The sequence below is a fragment of the Phyllobates terribilis genome, unplaced genomic scaffold (genome assembly GCF_046119375.1).
Source record: "Phyllobates terribilis strain yellow unplaced genomic scaffold, ASM4611937v1 Scaffold_1__5_contigs__length_1240528914, whole genome shotgun sequence".
In the NCBI taxonomy this organism is placed as follows: Eukaryota; Metazoa; Chordata; class Amphibia; order Anura; family Dendrobatidae; genus Phyllobates; species Phyllobates terribilis.
Genome location: NW_027362761.1, coordinates 406,356,389 through 406,378,903, shown reverse-complemented (window position 1 = coordinate 406,378,903; position 22,515 = coordinate 406,356,389). Strand labels below are relative to the sequence as shown.

The 22,515-nt window shown below is 40.0% G+C and overlaps 1 protein-coding gene across 2 annotated transcripts in view; it reads left to right on the top strand.

The window, feature by feature from the left end:
* HSD17B4 (hydroxysteroid 17-beta dehydrogenase 4) overlaps window positions 1-22,271 on the top strand; it is a 370,026-nt gene extending 347,755 nt beyond the window's left edge. For both annotated transcript variants that reach the window (XM_073676923.1, XM_073676920.1), the window contains exons 23-24: window positions 14,563-14,690; window positions 21,144-22,271. In XM_073676923.1, coding sequence (XP_073533024.1) covers window positions 14,563-14,690; window positions 21,144-21,233 — 218 coding nt within the window. In that variant the 3' untranslated portion in view covers window positions 21,234-22,271. The remainder of the gene's footprint in view (window positions 1-14,562; window positions 14,691-21,143) is intronic.
* The last annotated feature ends 244 nt before the right edge of the window (window positions 22,272-22,515 follow it).

The following is a 22,515-nucleotide window of genomic DNA, read 5'->3' as shown; positions in this document are numbered from 1 at the left end:
ACTGCATCCGGAATCATGACATGACATCAGCGGATGTCAGAGCCGGCTGCAGCCGGGGGTCACATGATGCCTGTGAGCGGCCAGTGATAGCGTCGCTCACAGACAGTAACTGCAACAGAAGGTAATTACAAAGACACTTATGGGCCCTGGGGGGATACTTTGTGGGGCGAATTATAAGTAGTGGACAACCCCTTTAACTGCTTCTGGTTTCAAAAGATGCAAAGCGGTTAAAAAAAAGTGACCTGACTATTCTGTTTTCTGCTTGGAAGATGCCACAAACAAAATGAAAAAGTCTATGGGGAGCTCAAAAAGACATAAGGAAGTTTTAAAATGCCAAAAATTGGTGTTTTCTGAAGCAGGTTCCGCATAAAAACTTTGCGGGTTTGACCAAGTTTAAAAGACGTTGTACACACATACTATAAGGATTTCAAGTAAAGAAAAAATGCTCAAGAATGAGTTACTAGGAATATTTCTAAATAAATCCCTACAATACAAGTTCACGCACTCTTGACGTCTTCCAAGCTGGAGAGTGTTTAGTTACTTTCATGAATTTCAACAGGAACTGCTCATATCCTGAAAGGAAAAGTAGTAAGCAATAGAAGTCTCACAAACATATTGTGCAACAGTTTTTATTCAGCCCAAACATTATCCATTTAAATAAATCTCTAACTAGATCAGATGCTGTCCATACTCACTGATTTCAAGATAAGCTTGAACATAAGACGTCTACATACTTCTTCAATACAGGTAAAACAGACCTCAAACCCTCTTTCTTATCCTACAAGGTATTTTAGATGTGAGGCTCCTTACATCTGCAATGGAGACCAAGCAAGCTGTACTTTGTCCTTTCATACTTTCCACACTTTCTCAACAGGTGACAGACTTCTGAATTTCAGACAAGACTGTTTGACACTTGCAGAAATTTTTCCAAACTGAGTAAAATGAATCTTGGTTCTGCTTTTTAATTTATTTCTCACCCAAGTCTAAGTTTTGAGCCCTTTAAAGAGTTATTCTCAAGTTGTGTCTTAAGCAGCTCACAGCTCTGCATTCTCCTTACTTACTGGTTGCTGTGGGGGTGGGTGCTCCTCTTCCAGTGACCATACTAGTCATTAGTTTCTCTTGCTACTGTGACACATTAATGGCTGTCATTGTTCTAAAGTGTACATTCTTATCACTATATTTACATGTAAAGATAATGGGGCCTTTGAGCACAATGGAAAGAGCATTGATTAGGAGAACTGCTATGGAAGCTGCCAATGGTCTTGACCGGACTTGATGAGAACTCACGGGTGGGAGGGAGGTGTGTGGAAGGGTTTGGAAGTGAGGCGCTCACTGCTGTATAGAATTAAGTGGTTTGGGAGGAACTGATTGGGACCTGATGAGTTAACTCCTCAGTCTGAAATATAACTACTGGACATACTGGTTGATCTCCTTAAAAACAAGTTATACACTATGTAAGATAAAAGCTACCACAGCAGGAGAATGATAGCAGATAGAAAAAGCAAGTAGTTTGCAAACTTGCTTACTTTCATACTGTCTGAGTAGCTAAAACAATTTGATACCATAAGAATGAGTTAACATAAGAATATCTCTTTAATTTTCATCACCATTTGCTGTTGTCTGTGTTTTAAAGCAAGGAAACAAAACATTCTGGAAACACTGCGTGATGATGTATTTTTATCTTAGTGGGAACGACTCCATGGTGCAGAACTAAGCAATGCAACAATAGAAATAAGGCATCATAGGTATCTTTTATTTTTTTGTGTGCCTTTTTTTTCCCCCTCTGTTATCACTCACAACAGATGAAGGCATCCCTTGGTGTTGTAGCTCCAGCTCTAGACTTCTCTATGCCAATAGCAAATTAATTCTGCAATGTAATGGTATAGACAGGATTCTTTACACTTAGGAAGTCTGTGCTGAGATATTATTTGTAATCTCTACTTTCACAATTTTTTTTTCTCTTATTCATGTAACCATATTTCATTAATATTTCCCAACGGGCCACGTCGTCTCTAATTCAGTCGCTCCAACAAAATGCTTTTTTATCTTTTCTCAAATATCCCTGTGGATAAATTGTATGCAATTTTATCTGTCATTTTAAAATACGTTGCACCCTTTTGTTGTAAGCCCCTCTCTTCAAGCCACTTTGCATGTTCCAGAGGCCTTTTCTTAACTGCCATTAAATGTACTAGAAGGCACATTGTCTTCAAATGTAAGCGACACATTAGTTGTCGTTACCCTCAGTTATTTTGAGGACCCATCAGTGATAGAAACAGGAAATAGCATCATTAAATATCCTGGGAAGGCAATCACCAAAGATGAGATGATTAAATTATCCAGCTTGAAAATATGTGCTATACGGCTAAAAATTGTTTAACGTTAACTGCTCTTCATGACAATGGGTTTTAGTTTGTTTTCAGCATTAAATGGTATTCCCACCTTCGTTGATAGATATTGTTGGATAGGGCTTGGAAAAACTAGCACTTTTGCAATTTACTACTTTTTTTAAATTTGCTGCTATTCTTGAGTTATTAACACTATTTTATTTTGTTTGCAGCTTGTTGCCTAGGAGACCGACCACCATTTCTTTCTAGCTTGTAAGCACTGCATTGAAGCTGGCCAGGATTGCGAGGTAACCGTGCACTCCAGCGATCCTTGCCAGCTTGAAAACCATTCTTAGTGCTGTCTAGTAGTGATGGTCAGTCTAAAAAAAGCAATGAGTTGTAAGCAAAATAACTGATCTCTCAAGAATGGCTGAACATTTTAATAAGCTGTAAATTGCAAAATTGCGCTTTCTGTTTTTCCCTTCATGAAGAAGGGAAAAACTCTTTAAAGAGGACCTGTACTGTGTTTTGACATGGCTATTTTGTCTAGTTTTTACAAGCTGTAAAAAGTCGCAAAATTTGGATTCTCAACATAGCGCACGGAGGCGCACGCCAGTCATCAGACTCTCCAGTTTCATGAAAAGCGCGCACTTCTTCAGGAGGCAGGAGCATCTAACTGCAGCACGCCCCCTCGGATCATGGACCATCAGATCATCATGTTTTTTAGAATCAGAAGACACTTCAGGAGAATGTCAATGGTGTTTTTCCTGCACTGTTTTTTTTTTTTTTTTTTTTGGCGGCTTTGCTGACATCTTTTTTTGAACCCCCTTTTTAAGATGATGGCGGCTTCCAAGCAGAAGATGCTTAAAGAATGGTCAGGTCACTTCTTTCAGCCCCTACACAGCTTTTGAAGCCTGAAGCAGTAAGACAAGTGACAAAAGACAGAACATATGCACAGCAAGTCGTATTTGCATTGCTGTGCATATGTTCACTCTTTTTGGTGTTTTTTAGCGCTTTTTCCGGCTGAATCGACCTGAAAAAAGATCTTGTGCGCACATACCCTTAGATGTCTACATTGTGTCGTTCCCCTAGTATTCACTTTCGAAGTGTACAAATAAATTCTTAACAGGGTTTTGCCGTCCCTCTTGTCAAAATGATGTGTCCCTGCACTGTCTGATAGGATCGGTACCCCCAACTGATAACACAAAGTTGTCACAAATTTATTTAGTTTTTTTCTTATAGAAATAACGGAAAAATGACACTATACAAAGCTTTAAAAGAAGAGCTCCAGAGTTGTTATATTGTGGTGAATACAAAAATTGCTAAAGTAAATGTGTCAGAAGAGCTGACAATTAAAATGTATGAAAAGAAAATGACTGTGCAGACGTGTAGTTGTCCAGGTTTATGTCAACACACAGAATATTTTTAAGGACTTTTTTTTCATTGAAAAGTAAAAAAAATATCACTTTAAATTAACCCCATACCAACATTTATTAGATGGCCTTTTGTCATTGAGTAGCCTAAGGCTATGTTCACTTTTAGCGTGTTTTTGCAGGTTAAACCTTTTACCGTAAAATTATTATTTCTTCTTTTTTTTTTTTTTTTTTTTTTTTTTTTTTTTTTTTTTACAAGCTTTTATCCTAAATCATGGTAAAGTCTGATTTTAAATAGTTTCTTGTATAGTCTAATACATGATATTTCCACCTTTTTGGAAAAACGATGGGAACGCTGATTTATGAGGATCTTAAAACTTTTGTTATCGGACTCCGGCTACGTTCACACTTTACAAAATCACTGGGAAAAAAGGTGAGTTTTTGCAGCAATCTTAGCCAGGGCTGTGCAGTTGGTAAGCCAAACCTTCAACTTTGACTCCGACTCCTCAATTTCCATGACTCTAACTCTGACTCCACGACTCCGACTCCCTCATACATGGCTCATGTTTAAAGGGGTATTCCCATCTCCAAGATCCTATCCCAATATGTAGTCTTTGTAATAATAGTATTAGCAAATACCTCCAATTTTTGATCCGCCATCTCTCTTACCTCATCTGCAGGCATCGCAGAACCTTAGGTATCCATGGTTACGACCACTAGCAACTAGCTAACTGTGACTATCCGTGGACGTAACCATTGATACCTAAGGTCCTGCGATGCCTGCACATGAGGTAAGAGAGATGGTGGATCAAAAATACTATACTACTTTTATGGCACCCCTGCGGGGGATTACCACAGGATCCATAGGTGCAGGGAGAGATATACACTTGGGCACACACAACACCTTCCACCCCAGGTCTGAGGGGAGGAGTCAGTTTCCAGGGAGACAGCAAAGCGGCAGTTAGTCTTGTGAGGGATGAAGGAGGAGAGAGACACAGAGAGCGGTTGGCTGAGGACCAGTGAAGCCCTGAACTAGGAAACAGGTCTGTGTTGTGAAAGTGCCCTAGAGAGAGGGACGGAGGCTAGAAGGAGAAAGAAAGAGATAAAACTATTATCCCTTTAGCTCACCCGGACACCGGAGTCCGAGATTGCTATTAATTCAGGAATAGCATAGAAAACCCGAACAGATCAGGAGGATCTACTCCCCCTGAAGAAGAAGAGGAAAGAGTTGCCAAACTTGACCAAGTATAGGACCAGGGGCCCAGAAAGAGAATTGGTAGCCCCAAGGAAAGGTCCTCATTGTCAGTTGTGGAGAAGGACCCCAAAAAAGTGAAGGTGGCAGGTTCAGCTTAAGGCAGGACTGATCCCAAACAACGCACACATTGTTAGAGGAGGCCTCACAAATCTCCAGAGTGAATATCTCTACCTGCACCGAAAACCTGGTTACCCTCCTGAACTGTACCTGTTACCGGACATCAGTAAAAGAAAGGTACTGAAACAAAGACTTAATGTGTGTGTGCCTACTTTGACATTACTGCTTATAGCGTTAGTACAAACCGTATGCCGATCACCTCCGCAACCATACACAGCGCTGGTAACCGATTTTACCAGTTACCACAGGAGGCGTCAGGACACAATACTCCCATCATCCTCACCCCCATCCCTTTAGTGACGGTCCAGGGCACGGAACCGGGAACCGACCAACCGTGATCCCCACAGAAGTAGCCCATCCATCCTGGTATCCGAGTTCCCCTACCCCTGTCGACCGAATCACATTTCTAATTGGAGGTATTTGCTAATATTATTATTATTACACCTATTACATATTGGGATAGGATCTTGGAGATGGGAATACCCCTTTAAGTGATAAATTTACGGTAGGACACCTTTTTCTCAGCTAAAAGTCTAGACCCTTAGATCAGGAATAGGACATTTCATAACTTTCCCAAATTCTTATGAAAAAATATTGCCCACAAATTGCATTGAACTACTGTACCCAATGTATTATATATTTTATGAGTCGGTCCATTTTATACCAACTCCACCAAAATGGACTCAGACTCCACAGCCCTGATCGTAGCCACAACATATGAATGCAGCTTTATCACTATGCATTTATCATTCTGTTCTGAAAACCGGTCTATTACCTGCTATTTGCTCTATTCAGTCTGGATAGTGCCATTTTCATGCCTCAATTAATGGAAACAATGATACATAAATGTCCACACATTTACTATAAGAATGTATCATACTATTATAGTGTCCTATATACCACACCTTTTTCTTCTCATTTGAGAATATTCTTTTTCTCCGTCCTCATCTGACTACATTCACATACGCTTCCAGTCATGTTGATGGTTTTTATCTTTTTATGTCCAAAGTAATTTGCCCATTTTGTGTCTCGTGATTCCATATTGTAAAAATGCATTAAACCGTACCAGAGCAATTCCATTCTTGAATATGTCTATAGATTTCATTCTGTCTTGGAAATATAGTAGAGGCCGACATTTTACAGTCGAGAATTGATCACTTTGCATTGAAGTTTATTTTCTTTACAGCATATTATGTGGATTTCTCATAAGAATCCTATCATGACGCTTCATTTTCGTAGAAGGAACAACACCGTTCTTGACAGGTTTAGAAATGACGGCAGAAGACGGGTTTATATACAGTACACACATAATGTCCGTTATTATTCCGAGACCATAAATCTGAGATGGAGCTGCGTTTCCTTGCCTTAAACTGCTTGGCACAATATATTTCCTTTGCCCTCTCAGATCGCTGCTTTCTACTTTCCATCACTTGATTGCTGTGAAGCTTTACGTTTCAGCAGTTTATTTGTATATATCGCAGCCCTGGATGTAAATGAAATAATAATGCCGAGAAATTGAAAGGTGCAGGAAAAATGTCTTGAGGCCTAAAAGGTTTAGAAGAGGAAATGTTTTAATAGTTGGCCTGTTCCTGAAGTTAAAAGCATTCTAAATCACTCTGCCATAACATTGGATATGATAATTAGCTGGTCGGTCGTGATGACCTAGGGGAACTAAGAAAAGCAAAACTAAGCAACATTATACAAAGCGATGATATCTGAACATTTTTCTTAGCTTTTTAATGTGAAGATGTCCTTTCACTAGCAATTTCTCATAGTCTCCTGATGTTAATCTTCCTTATAAAGAAATAGCAATAAAATAAAAAATAGTAAATCCTTGATATTTCACCATTTCTTACTTCTGAAATTCTTTAGATCGGGCTTATATCATGTTTTGGCCACACGTCAGTGGCTCCACCACGGCTTCCGTCTAAAACTGTGAAAATGGGATTCTGGCGAATCAATGACGGCCATTGACTTTATTGATGCAGTCACTTCGTGCTGTTTTGATCTAATTTTCGGCAGTGTATGCCTTTTTTAAGGGGGCACAAAAAAAGCAGTTGACCTAGTTTTTATGCCCGCCTGAAAATGAGGTCAAACCGAGCACAAAGCGACTCCGTCTGCTTCATTAAAAAAGCCCTCCCATCAAGGTTTTTATCCTCTTAATATATTGCAGTCATGATTATATGCCACTGTGTACTTAGTTGTTCATTTTGCCTTTCTACACAGCTAATTCTTCTCTTTTCCATTAGCCATTAGGTCTATGACATCACGTGATTAAAAAATCTTTCTAAGCTCTATGTAGAAACAATAATTTTTCCCTGTATGAGTTGTATGAGTCATGAGTCACTGCAAAAGTTAATGACAGGGAGGAGGAGCAAAGCAGCTGGGTCAGGAGTTTAAGCGGGTAATGATAAATGCCGTGACAAGACTTCCTATTTTTACATAAAGCCGAGAAAAGAATAATTTGTTGGGTAGAAAGGCAAAATGAGCAATTGTAAGTACACAGTGCAATATAATATGATGATTGCAGTTTATTAAGAGGATTCACCTGAATCCCATTTCTTAAAGTCGTAAGTCCTTACATAGCTACTGTTGAGTGCCAAAAGCTTGTTCTGAACATAGCCTAAGATGTACTCTCATGCATGAGAACCAAAGATTTGAGGAAACTGTGCTGTAGTTTAGGATTTGTTGTGCTGTAAAATATTATCCTTTACAAAGCTCCTGGGCTCCATGAGAAAATCTCTGCAGTAGACAGTCACCTACCATGTGCTATCTACATGGTTAATTTTTATTTTCAATGGGGCATAGCAGGGTCATTTGAATTTTTGTGGGTTTTATCTTTTTCATATTTTTAAAAACTTTTTTATTCCACTTTTTACTTTATTTAATAGTCCCCTTAGGAGACTTGAAGATGCGATCATTTGATCACCTGTGCTATAGATTGCAGGGCTTCAGCACTGCTATGTATAGCAGAAATCATGATCTCCTATGAACGTATGTTAAATGCCACTGTCAGTGATTGACAGCGGGATTTAACTGCTTAACAACCACGGGCTGAGCACAGCTCCACCTGCGGCTGTTAAAGGCACTCGACAGCTGATTGAATCCGCTGTCATGTGTGGGAAAAGATGCAGGCTCAGATTCGGAGCCTGCATCAAAGTCAGGGATGCGACATATGACGTATAAATATGCCGTGAAGGGCTTAAAGCACCACTTTAGCGTTCTAGTTTTTATTTTACCGCTGGAATTGTGTCACTAATCTTACATAGGTTGAAAAAAGACCTAGGTCCATCAAGTTCAACTTTTCTTCACTAATTATACATTTATTGTCACTAAATTATCCACAATATTAGGTGTACTGAGGAAATCATCCAGCACTTTTTTGAAAGCTGTTCTAGTGTCTGCCATTACTACCTCTTGTGTTAGGGCATTCCACAGTCTGACTGCTCTAACTGTAAAGAACCCTTTCCTATTTAGCTGCCGGAATCGCCTTTCTTCCACCTATAATGAGTGCCCCCTGGTCCTTAGTATGGTCCTTGGAAGGAATAAGTCATGTGCTAGTCCTTTGTACTGACCCCACATATATTTATACATGTAAATGAGATCTCCTCCTAGGTTTCTTTTTTTAAGCTAAACAAGCCCAACTTTTCCAACCTCTCATAATATGAGAGGCCTTCCATCCCTTGTAATAATCTAGTTGCCCACCTTTGAACTGACTCTTAACTTCTGAATATCCTTTTTAAAATGTGGAGCCCAAAACTGGATCCTATATTCTAGATGTATCCCAGTATCCCTCCTTTGGCTCCCACTCCTGAAAAAAAATACTGACTAAATACTGATAGTGGGGCCGTGGCCTAAGACAGTGGTTGGTAAGTATATTTCCAGGGGTCTTACTTTATACCATTTCAGTGGTGAAATAAAAAGAAAAATGCTGGGGTGGTTCTTTAAATCTTTATGCCTGGTATGAGTTAGAGCTGACCGAATTGATCTGGAATATATTCTGCACAATGGAATAAGTTTACTGAGTTTTGCTTTGATTGAAAAAGGACCAACTTCAACTCAATGCGCACAATGATGAGCGGTTTCCTCTTGTTATTGGTCTCAATGTCATTTTTGGTTTATTTGTTTTATATTTTCCATTACTTCTCAATATGACTGACTTTTATTTGGGCATATAAATAGAAAAAAAAAACATTTTGACGATGAAAAGTATATGGTCAAATTGCATAAAAGTTTCCAATTTTGGGGGCACAGCATGATGTGATCAGAAGGGATGGAACTGCAGACTGAGGCTCTGAACAGCAATGTGAACATAGTCCAACCGGAAAATAGTCAGCTTGTATAGACAGCTACTGTATACATATTGGATATACACTCACCTTGACTCATCTTGCACATTACCTGTATAGATGGGGTTTAAGTATGCACCTAGAGAAGGAGAATCTGCTAGAAAGAGCAGCGTAGCCAATGCTCTATCTAACAATGTACAGTACGCTTGTCATGGGCCTTACACATAAGATTCTCAATAGATCCATTAAAATAATGGAATCCGCTCACTGATGGCTTCTATCTTGTAGGCAGGTAAAGCACAATATAAGTTAACAATATTGTATGTTATCGCTGTATTTTCACCAACATCCTTAATGGATAGAATTTATCTGACACATTCTCCGCATTTCTGTTTTACCTCTTAACATCCTCTATTTTTTTCTGTACTTTAAAATGAACATTGTAAGAATAGTTGTTTTCTTTTTTTCTGTTTTAACAATTAATCCAGTATTTGCAGAGCATAGAAGAGAGAATGAAATGTTCCCGTGCTTCAGTGTATGTTTCCTATTATGTGGAGGCAATATGTTATAAAGGAGATGGAGAGAAGCTGTGACAAGCCAGGGCTTTTTTATGTGGCACACATCGGTTGTATGGCTCCTAGTTAAATCTTTCTGGCAGAACATATGACAGAGGAAATATGGCACGAGAAGGCATTGCGGAGTTTACGGCAGCAAAGGATGAAGCCATAGATTCTTTAACAAGCATTTAAAAACCTGTTAGGTTTTTACAAAGTTTTTTTTATGCACTTACAAGTAGAGAAAAGTAAAAGGCTTGTGCAGCGCTGTTACATTCTCATTCTTTACCAATTCATTAACCTTAATTTTATGAAAACTTGAACCTGAGATCTGAGCTGTCTTTTCTTTTTTCTCTTTTTTACCAACTTAGTTCTTAAATGTTGATCTCATTAGCCAGTGCCACTTCCCCCGTTTCTACATACTACAGCCTATGTAACTACAAGTGATTAGTGTGGATGTTAAAACCTTATAAAGATGGAGGGTTTTCCTTAGAATGTGGTGCTCCATTACTAGAGGTAATTTCGATATTGGGCACAATCCATACAGATGGTAAGTGTCGCTTGGCTAGTACATTTTTTTTGCTTCACTAGTTCAGTTCTTTCTTGTTACCTTTCATCTGAAAGAGTTTTGATTGACTCTACAGCACACATGTCAAACCCTAGCCCGTGGGCAAAATCTGACCCACAGGGTGGTTTTATTTGGCTCGCGACACCAGAACCACCACCCCCTGTGTGGGGCCATTATTCTGTATGGAGGACTATGTGGGGCCATTATTCTGTATCGAGGACTAGGTGTTGCCCATAATACTGTATGGAGGACTATGTGGTACCCATTATTCTGTATGGAAGACTTTGTGAGGCCCATTATACTGTACACTGGTTGGCCCGAGACTTTGTCCAAGTTTTTCATTTTGGCCCTCTGTGTGTTTGAGTTTCCATCCCTGGTGTAAACGGTCTGCAATTAATGAGTAATTCCTATATCTAGCTGTGAAATTTCACTCCCTGTTAAGCCTCACCCCTAAAGTACACAACTTTTTTTTTTTTTATGTCTGTTGGTATTTTTGGGTGAAAAGTAACAATTTTTAGTGGAAGTGGTCAACAGAATTTGTTACCAGACACATCTGGAGAGGGAAGGGGGGATGTGTTAGGTGTCCTGTTACCTTCGTCTCTGACTCATTCCTTTGTTTGGGGGTGGGGGGTGCCATTGGCCTCATGTGCCTAGAGCACCAAAATACCTTGTCCTGGCCCTGCTACATCACAGTGTTTCGCAGACGATATGAGTTTATTATTCTGTAATGCACTATTTTTTTTTTTCCAAATAAAATTTATTCTCATTGAAACCAAAGAGTTCTATTGTGGTCTCATCCGTTCACAAAACATTGTTACTGTAGCCTTTTGGCTGGTCCAGAAGATCTTAAGCAAAGTGCAGAAGGCAGCAATGTTATTTTTGGAGAGCATTTCTGCTACTCACACCATTGTTCAGTGTCCTACTGATGGTTGAGTCATGAACATGAACATTAGCTAATGTGAGAGAGGCCTTTAGTTGCTTAGAGGGTACCTTAGTCCACTAGTTCACAAAGGATACTATTATATGCCTTGCTCTTTTAGTGATCTTTGTTTGTTGACCACTTCTAGGGAGGGTAATAATGGCCATTATACTGTATAAAAGACTTTGTGAGGCCATTATTCTGTATGGAGGACTATGTGAGGGCCATTATTATCTATGAAGGACTATGTGGTGCCCATAATACTGTATGGAGGACTATGTGGGGCCCCTTGTACTGTATGGAGGACTATGTGGGGCCCATTGTAGTGTATGGAGGACTATGTGGGGCCCATTATACTGTATGGAGGACTATGTGGGGTCCATTATACTGTATGGAGGACTATGTTGGGCCCATTATACTGTATGGAGGACTATGTGGGGCCCCTTGTACTGTATGGAGGACTATGTGGGGCCCATTGTAGTGTATGGAGGACTATGTTGGGCCCATTATACTGTATAGAGGACTATGTGGGGCCCATTGTACTGTATGGAGGACTATGTGGGGCCCATTGTACTGTATGGAGGACTATGTGGGGCCCATTGTACTGTATGGAGGACTATGTGGGGCCCATTATACTGTATAGAGGACTATGTGGGGCCCATTATACTGTATAGAGGACTATGTGGGGCCCATTATACTGTATGGAGGACTATATTATACTGTATACTGTATGGAGGACTATGTGGGGCCCATTGTACTGTATGGAGGACTATGTGGGGCCCATTGTACTGTATGGAGGACTATGTGGGGCCCATTATACTGTATAGAGGACTATGTGGGGCCCATTATACTGTATGGAGGACTATGTGGGGCCCATTATACTGTATGGAGGACTATGTGGGGCCCATTGTACTGTATGGAGGACTATGTGGGGCCCATTGTACTGTATGGAGGACTATGTGGGGCCCATTGTACTGTATGGAGGACTATGTGGGGCCCATTATGCTGTATACTGGTCGGCCCGCGACTTTGTCCAAGTTTTTAATTTTGGCCCTCTGTGTGTTTGAGTTTGACATCCCTGCTCTTCAGTTATATCCTTGAAGGGGTTGTCAACTTTTGGTTACCATCAGTATTGCATATAATCGACTAGAAAAACGTGGTGTTACAATATGGTTTTTTGTACACTAACATGCACATGGCTGCACGAGACCGAATATAGAATGGCAATGTAAGGAAAGCGCTGTAGTGCTGCATATTTCTACTCTACGGAGACCGCTGCTCTGCTCACTTAATACATTGGATAGGTCATCTACCTTTATGGAAACATACCTCTTCTGCACATGGTACACGTATTAACATGCCACAATGCATTCCTGTGCAAGTACTATGGTAACACAGTAATTACTCTGCCTAGTATGTCTATTTTTTTCCTTTATCATTAGCATATAGTCTATGTTAAGCAGATATATTGGGGTAAATGAACCCATACTGGCCTATCACCGAGTGATAAATTGCAACAGAAATTTAGTGTAGTGTGTGCTCTGCCCCTCTACTAGCCACATGGCAATAGGGGAACACACAGCGGTAAGAAATAGCACCACTCTGCAATACTAAAGATGGCCCTAGAGAAGTGCGGTTTCTATTGAATTTAACCCATTATTCCTAGTTTTAACAGATGCTGCTTTTAGTGAATCATTATAAAGTATGCAGTGTGTTCTGTAAAACCAATGAGTGAAGACTTTGTGTGGGTAAGGACATGAGGCCCTTTAATTAATGGAGCTCACTTAACATTTAGGCCAAGACTACACTGTGATGGCTGCTGCCTGGATATGGATTGTTACACTGCCACAAAATTGGGACACCACCGTGTGTACCAGCAAATTGTTAAATATTAATTATGGATGTTCATTTTATTCTTTATTCTGAATTCTGTACCATACAGATTGCATCAGCCATCGTTTCTAGATGACATGTGCTATTTGTGTGTATATTTTTAGTTCATTACCATATGCAGAATAACCGGGCTATAAAAGCCCATGTTAGAGACAGGGGGGTCTCTTGCCATTCCACAGGACACAGGACGAGGCTCTGTGTGTAAACCAGCTGCTGATGTAGGCCCAAGGAAACACATTCTTTACCCGGACACATGGTGTCATCTGGACACAGACAGACGCAATCTACCATCCAGGATCCCAGGAAAAAATGGGTGAATCTCAACTATTAAGCTAATTATGGACAAATGGACAATTACTCTAACTATTTAACTATTTTATGTACCTTCTGCAATTATTCTTTTTAATGGACAATCCAAGAATAAATAGATACATTTTTTATAAGAATATCGTGATATAGAAGTCCTTGATAGAAAATTATACAGAAAGAAGTATTTTTTTACACAAATGTACAATGTCCTACAGGGGCGTAACGATAATGGGTGCAGGGGTTGCAATCACACCAGTTTGCTGGCGCCAAAGGGGCCACAGAAGTCCCTTTTGGCCTATATGCTTATATGAGAAGACCAATCCTGTTAAAATCTTGGAATAATAGGGGGTCCCGTTGGAGCTTTTGCATTGGGGCCCATGAGCTTTAAGTTACAGCTCTGATATCCTATAACAACATTGTGTCCCAAAGGCATCCCATATCATCTAGCTCCAGGCTAAGAGCTCACATGAAATGTATTTATATTAAATGCAGTTTCTTTTCATTGTACGGAGCATATATATGCACTTTTAGATTGTAGTGTTCTTTATGTCAGAATTTCTTATTTTGGCCTCCTTAATGTAACTGTGCCATGAGGTGATCCGATTAACATGTTGATTATTTTATTTTTTTATTATTAATGGAAAATATAATTACCTAACTATCCTGTCTATTGTACCAATTCATAGGACTGATTCCTAAGCATTATTTTCTTGATCTAGACCCTTAATATCCTGTCTGTTTCATAATACAAGCATTGCATTGAGTGATGGGATAAAAGCTCAAAATGGATGTTTTAACTTTTACTTGTATGTGTGAAGATACCTGAAGATGGCTTGAACTTGTACTGTGCATCTTAATTATATGGCTGTTGTTACATCCAGTGTTGTGATATGATATTGTTATGATAAAATCCTCTTCCAACATAACTAGAAATGACTCATTTTTTTGCTTGTTTTTAAAGCTATTGACTTAAAGAACGGATCTGGAGAAGTTTACCGTGGGAACGTTCGTGGCCGTGCTGATACTTCATTTACTTTGTCAGACCAAGACTTTATGGATCTTGTTCTGGGAAAACTCAATCCACAAAAGGTAAAACTTCCTGCACAATACTTAGCAGCGTTGATGCGGTTTGCTTACTGTAGTAATGCACATGTACCAATGCACAGTGGATAACAGGTGATAATCTTATAGTGCCAGCATATAGTATTGCCCAGTGATTTACAATATAAAGGTACATGTAAAAACAAAATGAAAATTCAAAAAAAGAGCTGTGACGGCAGCTGTAACCCCATTGTGAAAACGGCACCCCTCCCGGTATTCAAAACTGCATTCAGGAGGTTTGTTAACCCTTAAGGTGCTTCACAGGAATAATAGCAAGGTGGAAAAAAATAATGAAAAATTGCACAAATGGACTTGTGGTGCAAAGCAAGAAAGAAAAAATTATTCGCCTGGGAGAAGAAAAGCAGCGCTCACCATTGCCAATTATTGAGTCCTTTATTGCTGTGAGCAAGACGGTGTAAGGCTGAATGAGCAAATCAACAGCAGTTCAAGAATTGGTTTTATTTCTTTCTATTCTTTTTTTTTTTTTTTCTTTTACACCGTTCCTCTCTTGGCATAAATGATAAGACGGCTTTATTCTTCAGGTCACCACGATTACAGCAATACCAGATTTATATTTGTTTTTTTTAGGTTTTACTATCTCTCACTAAAAAAAAAACACTTTTTTGCAAAAACAAAAGTTTTTTTGCATCACCATATTTTGAGAGCTATAATTTTTCTATTTTTCTGCCGACAGAGTCATGTGAGGACTTGTTTTTTTGCGGGAGGAGTTGATGTTTTTATTGGTACCATTTTCGAACACACATTTTTTGATCACTTTCTATTACGATTTTTGGGAGACAGAATTAGCAAAAGAACAGCAGTTTAGGAATTTTTCGTTTCGTTATTCCGTTCACCGTGTGGTAAAAGTGATGAGACATATTTTTTCTTCGGACCAGTGATACCACATTTATATCATATCATTTTTTTATGTTTTACTGCTTTTACACAATAAAAACAATGTTACAGAAAAGTAAAATCAATTTTACGTGGGCTTATTCTGACAGCTATAGTTTTTTTATTTTTCTGCTGACAGAACCAAATGAGGGTTTTTTTTTTCCAAGACAGGATGACATTTTCAAGGATACAATTTATATTTACATATGACTTTTTGATCGCATAATATTCTACATTTTGTTCGGCTGTATGATGAAAAAAACTGGTTTTGCTACATTTTAAAATTTTTTTTACATTATTCATGGAAGAGATGTGGCAGTGTTATAGATCTGGTTGCTCTGGATGCAGCGATACCAAATGTGTACTTTTTAATTTAATTTTGTTTTCACATATATATGCATATTTATTGGCATAGTATTTTTGGACTCTCTCTTTTTTTTGGTTTTGTGTTTTTTTTTATATATATTTTTATTTAAAAATTCTGTTTTTTTATTTAGTTCCTCTATGGGACTTCAACTTTTCATTCTCTGATCATTTCTAATGCATTGCAATACACAAGTACTGCAATGCGTTATAGCTGTCTGTGTTACACTGACAAAACGCCTTTTAGACCATGCTGCTAGCATGGTCTAACAGGCCACTGTAGCTGGCAGACCCAGCCCGCGATTACGTAGCGGGGGACCGATTGGGTGGTTTTCTAAATGCTGCGATCACTATTGATGCAGGCATTGGCTCTGGCTTTGACAACTGGAGCACTTTGGCTGGGCTTCTGACGGCAATCATGTGGGCTCAGCTTATGTACCCACATGATCGCCATGACTTAACTATACGTCGATTTGCGGGAACCCCTTCCCGATCACGATGTACAGTTTACATCGAATGTCGGGAAGGGGTTAAGGGAGTCTCAGCATTTCTGTCATAAACACTTTGATGAATTGATGCCTATGTTTTTCTAATGTAGAAATGTCAAAAGACTGACTTATTCTTTAAGGTCCAAAATAATGTTTGTTTTTAATGTTAATGCTCACTATGCAGATAACACAATCTGGCCAACATGTTCACTTTTTGATTTTTTTCCATTTGTATAAATGAGCTATGTTAGATATTCTCCATTCTGACTAGCTTATATAGTGAAATCCTAACAGTCTAGTTCACTGCCAGAATGCCTCTGGCATCCATCCCTTAAGTGCTTTTATGCTTTCTCTGTAACAGAAGACTTAAATATAATAATGTAAAAGTTTCTCAAATTGTACAACTTCTGAATAGCAAGACGACTTTGGGGGAACTAAAAGCCAAAACAGTCCGCTGCAGTAAAAACCTTTGTTAAATACATGTTCTTGACAAGTCTTGTCTTCACAACATCTCCAACCCATACTTTAAGCTTTATATCATATGCTAATATGATAATATTAAAGCATTAAGATTGGAGAGTTCAACAGTCACAGTGCTGAATTCTGGGTAGGATTTTGTTGCTTGTTGAGCCTCGATTTGCTAGGACAATAATAGACATGACTGCTTTGAGAAACATAATGGCATGGCTTATATGTCTCTCCTTGAGCATAAAGTTGAGTTCTTTCTAATCCGCTATTAAAGAGAACCTGTCAGCACGATTTTGTAAAAATATGGCTATAATGGTGCTGTAATACAGATTACATTGATACCTTCGGTGAAGAAATCTGCTTTATTGTTTAATCACCATTTGAAGTTTTCTGCTAATGAGATTTTGGTGCACAGGGGCCAGACTGTGCACGGGGTCTTCTCCTCCCTGTCTGTGATTCCCCAGCCCCTCCGCTGCCTCCGGTTTGTGAATCTCACCAGTAACCTGTCATTCACAGACACGGAGGAGAAGACATCGTGCACAGTCCAGCCCCTGTGCACCAAAATCTAATTACCAAAAATGTCAAATGTTGATTAAAGAAGAACAACAAAGACTACATTGATACCTTTGGAGAAGAAATCAATCTGTATTACAGCCATGTCTTTACTTTACATTACAAAATCATTCTGACAGGTTCTCTTTAAACAAACAGCGCAATATTTTATGTAGTTTTGCATAATATATTATCTTTGCAGACCTGACAATATAATATACTGACAAAGATTTCCTTTGGGGATTTGGGATTGACTACTTTCCATAAATGAATAATATATACCTTTAAATATTAAACTTCGAGGATGTCTGCAGGAAATGTGTACCTCCTCCCCTCCCCCACCAGAACTGTAAATTGTGCTGCAGATTGGTCTCTGTGGAAATAATTGTGGTGCCTTTATCATCTCTGTATTCACGTAATGGGTAATTATTAGGCCAGGCGCACACAGCCATTTATTCTCTCATACGAGAGAATTGGGCCGATTAATCAAATGACACTCTGCTCAAACTCCGGGGATGAGAGAATTGGCGTACACTGTGAGGAGAAGATGGAGAATAACATTTCTCCATCTTCTCTGTTGTCTTAGTGCGCAGAAATCGGATTGAACTCATGTCATCTGAGTGCAGTCCGATGATTTTAGCACACCCATTGAATTGCATGGCTGAGTGCGAAAACAATATCAGATCAAACTTGGACATGCTGTGACTTTTTCTTGTGACTGGCGTGGTCCAAGGAAAAAAAACTGACGTGTGCTGCACCCATGAATGAATATTGGTCCGAGTGCGATCCGATGTTTTGTCGGATCACACTCTGGCCAAAAATGTGGTTGTGTGAGCCTGACCTTACTTGTCCAGCAGTTATATTTTAATGTGCAGGCAGGGAGCGCTATTCACACATTTAAAAATAATCTGTCACACTATTAAGCTGCAGATATGGGGTTAATCTGCAGGTTAATAGCATTCTGAACCTGCCCGGCTCCCACACTTAATTTCCTCCCTGCAGGGGGAGGTCTAACTTTATTCCTCCCGGCAGCATTTATGTTTTAGTCACGGGAGTGGCATCGGCATGGCTTCAGTCACCGCTCTGTATTAGAGCCTACGGCTGTAACCGCACCTCCGGCACTGACTGAAAGCTCGCTCAGCAATAGGTCCTGCTGTCAATGCCAGGGGCGCAGTTATAGACACCGCTCTCTATACACAGAGCTGTGACTGAAACCACGCTGGTGCCACCCCCATGACTGAAACTCGGACACTGCCGGGGGGAATAAAGTTAATTTCCTCCCTGCAGGGGGAGGTCTAACTTTAATCACCCCGGCAGCATTTGGGTTTTAGTCACGGGAGTGGCATTGGCATGGCTTCAGTCACCGCTCTGTATTAGAGCCTACGGCTGTAACCGCACCCCCGGCACTGACTGAAAGCTCGCTCAGCAATAGGTCCTGCTGTCAATGCCAGGGGCGCAGTTATAGACACCGCTCTCTATACACAGAGCTGTGACTGAAACCACGCTGGTGCCACCCCCATAACTGAAACTCTGACACTGCCGGGGGGAATATAGTTAATTTCCTGTCGGCAGCAGGGCTCAGAGCGTGGGTATCGGGCAGGTTCAGAATGCTATTGACTTGCAGATTAACCCCATATCTGCATGTTAATAGTGTTTTTTCACGTGACAAGTTCCATTTAATTACACTGAGCCCATCAATGTGCCACAGGTTTATATAGTCCCCCGTTAATAATGCACATTAGAGATTATGCAGGGTGCAAACAATTTTTGCAGAGATTCTGTGAGTAAACTATGTAACACTTCATATTTTGTGTCCAACGCTTTTGGAGAAAGTATCTTGAGCTTTTTATTGGCTCCATATGTGTGGCATAAGATTGCCAGCTTTGGAAAAAACAAAATATGGTTTTGTGATACTCTGTCGGGAGTTTTTTACGCTGGATATGGTTGTGCCACCTAGTGTTTGTAATGTGAATGGCTTGGTGCATTAATGTACTGAATTTGCATTATTTGAAATCGTTGTGTTTAATTTGAGGAAACGTTAGGATGGACACATCTGTATGTAATGTAATATGAATAGAGATGGGCGAACCCGAACAGTAAAGTTCAGGGTCCGTACCGAACACCTAGTGTTTGGGCATGGACCCCGAACACGGTCTTCCTCAGGAAGTCAGTGTTGCTGTTTGGGTTCGGCTGTTTCATCTGAGTGACAGCGCGAGAAACAGGGGCTCTGATCAGTGGTAATATAGTTATCGCCGGTCAGAGCACTGTGGGGTCGCGCTGTCAGATGTCAGCGTGAGCCCACAGCCGTGACTGTGACCCGCGGTAAAAACATACTGCGGGTCACAGACGTCGACTGATGAAACTACTACTTCCATCAGGCTACGCCTGCTGTCACTGTTAGCTGCGAGCGCAGGCGCCTCTGATGGAAGTATTCATCAACCACCATGAATACTCCAATGCTAACAGTGATAGCAGGCGTAAGCTGATGGGAGTAGCAGTCTCATCAGCCGATGCCTTTGACCCGCGGTAAGCTTTATACTGCGGGATCACGCTGACAAGGTGATCCCGCAGTGCTCTGACTGGCGGTAACTCTCTTACCACCGATCAGAGACCCTGTTTCACACACTGTTATCTGCGTGACAGCGCACGGGAAACCACTGATGTTCGGGCCCCCCATTCAAATGAATGGGGTTCGGGTACTGTTCTGGTACCCAAACTGTTAATAGCTGTTCAGCCGGACCCGAACATCCAGGGGTCCACCCATCTCTAAATATGAACACATCTTTATTTGGCCTATTTCCAGTTTACTGGACCACGCTTCCTAGATCTTTCCTAGACCATGTGTCAGGAGAATGGGGCACTTCATATAAAGGGTCTTTTGTTCCTAGCTGCTTTACCTCATGTCATACTGATAGAATAACTTTCTCTTGGGTTATATTGGGCCTGTCATCCTCTCTCTTGTTGCTGCTTTTCCACTCCAGTCACAATTCATTTGTAAACTTATGTATAATTCTAGAAAATACTCAGCCCAGTAGAGGATTCACGGCTGCATGACTTTGCAATCTGTTCACAGATCCATACCAATTAAATGTACAAGACATAAAAGAAAAGTACAAGAGAGTCGGGGCATAAAGATATAAAAATGCGATGGCATTATCTTCATCCCACTGACTCAGCAATGAAAGTTAGCTTTGCCTTTAAGGCATAAGTATCATAATAGATTGGAATACTCAGCATTCTTCTAAGCATCATCAAAAAAATCTGATGCTTTATATTTACCACTGTGAAGACCTCTCCTTTCAAGAAAACCGCCATCCCAACACTTGCAATGTGTGCTGTCAACTGTAGCACTTCAGATTTTTTTTGCAAGGCATTTAATTTAGCGCTTTCTTCCTTTTGCCAGAATGTGACTGCAAAATTAAGTGTGCATTTATGTCTTCTGGGAAGAAAAGCTGGAGATTTCAATGTGTTGCTGATTATATTACATTTGAGGTTGTTCATTTTTGATGCCGTACATGTTTTTTTTTTTGTTTTTTTTTAGAATAACTCATCTCAACTCTTTTGGGAAAAGCTGTGCTTTCCAAGGTGGAGTTCTTACAGAAAAATAAATGTAAAGGGAAAGAAAGAGAACAGAACAAGATGTGTGTCTGACGCTTCTTCTTTGTTTTGTACTTAGGCATTCTTTGCTGGCCAGCTGAAAGTGAAAGGTAACATCATGCTGAGCCAGAAACTGGAACTCATCCTAAAAGACTACGCAAAGCTGTGAGCGTCCTCCCGCAGATCCAGCCGATGCCGCCCTGAGCGCCGCGGGTGCTATAGTCAGGCACTAACCGTAATGTCCTAATGAGAAAAGGAATGAAGCTAATCATTGTCATAATTCTTACCTTAGTGGTCGAACAGAACTTATAATTCCTCCTGTATAGGGTCACATAATGGGAAACTAAAAAAAGTAATAATGAAATTACAATACAAGAAAGAGAAGATATATCTAACTCCAAGTCAGCCAAGGTAAAGCAGTTTCCAAATAATAGAAGAAATCACTCGTTCATATAGACAATTGAGTTTTCCTCTCATGTTGGAAAACAAATGGCAGATTATTTACACCAATTTCTGGGATCTCTAATATGGCCACCATTACAGCTTCCCCAAAGGTTGGCAGCCAGAAAATCTATTTAGGTAAAGGGGTTAGTATCACTTACATATTGGGAGATGAGAGGATGTTCCGTTGCAGCATCGTCACTTGCCAGGTGTCGTGCAGGGCAGAAGTGATCTTGCACGTTTCCTATTCTGTACCCTATATCCAGCGTGCAGCTCTCGGTACAATGTCAGCTGCGCTGCTCTCTTCTTCAGATGCGGAAAAGTGACAGATTAATTTTTAAGTGATATGTGAACTCACTGAACTGGCATACTGAAACTCATGAGATATACTTACAGTCCTCTGGAAACTCTGCTCTGCTGCATTGACAAAATCCACATCTGTAAGTGCACACACTGCATAGAACAAGAGTTGCTTTTTGAAAGGCTATGAAATTCAGCATTATTCCCGAGAAAATGCTGAGTGACATGTGAATCTGCAGGAACCATATCGGAAGAGTCTCCTCTAATGATCTCTAAACCTGTCATTGTGTGAGCGCTGGATATTCTTTTTTTTTTTTTCTTTTTTCTTTCCCAAAAAGATGAAGAAAACCTTTTGACTTGCAATGAATCATTATCTTAATGACCTCAGTGGTCCACTGTCACACGCAGTACAATACCTAACATGTATGTAAATATCTGTTTAAATAAAAAGCAATGATTGATTTAAGTCGGTGCTTGAATTGTGTATTTAATGGTCAAATTTGCTCGCACTGGGAGAAAGAAGTCTATTTTCACGCTCCAATGAATCGCTTTATTAGATAATGTTTTTTTTGTTTTTTTTTCTCTTTTTTGCCAAGCAAACCACATCACAAATATGTTCCAGTGCGCCGTGCAAGCTGTTCACTCAAAGCATTGTTGTAATGTTTCATTTATTACTTTTGCTTTGTGTCTTGCATAAAGCCAATAGAGAT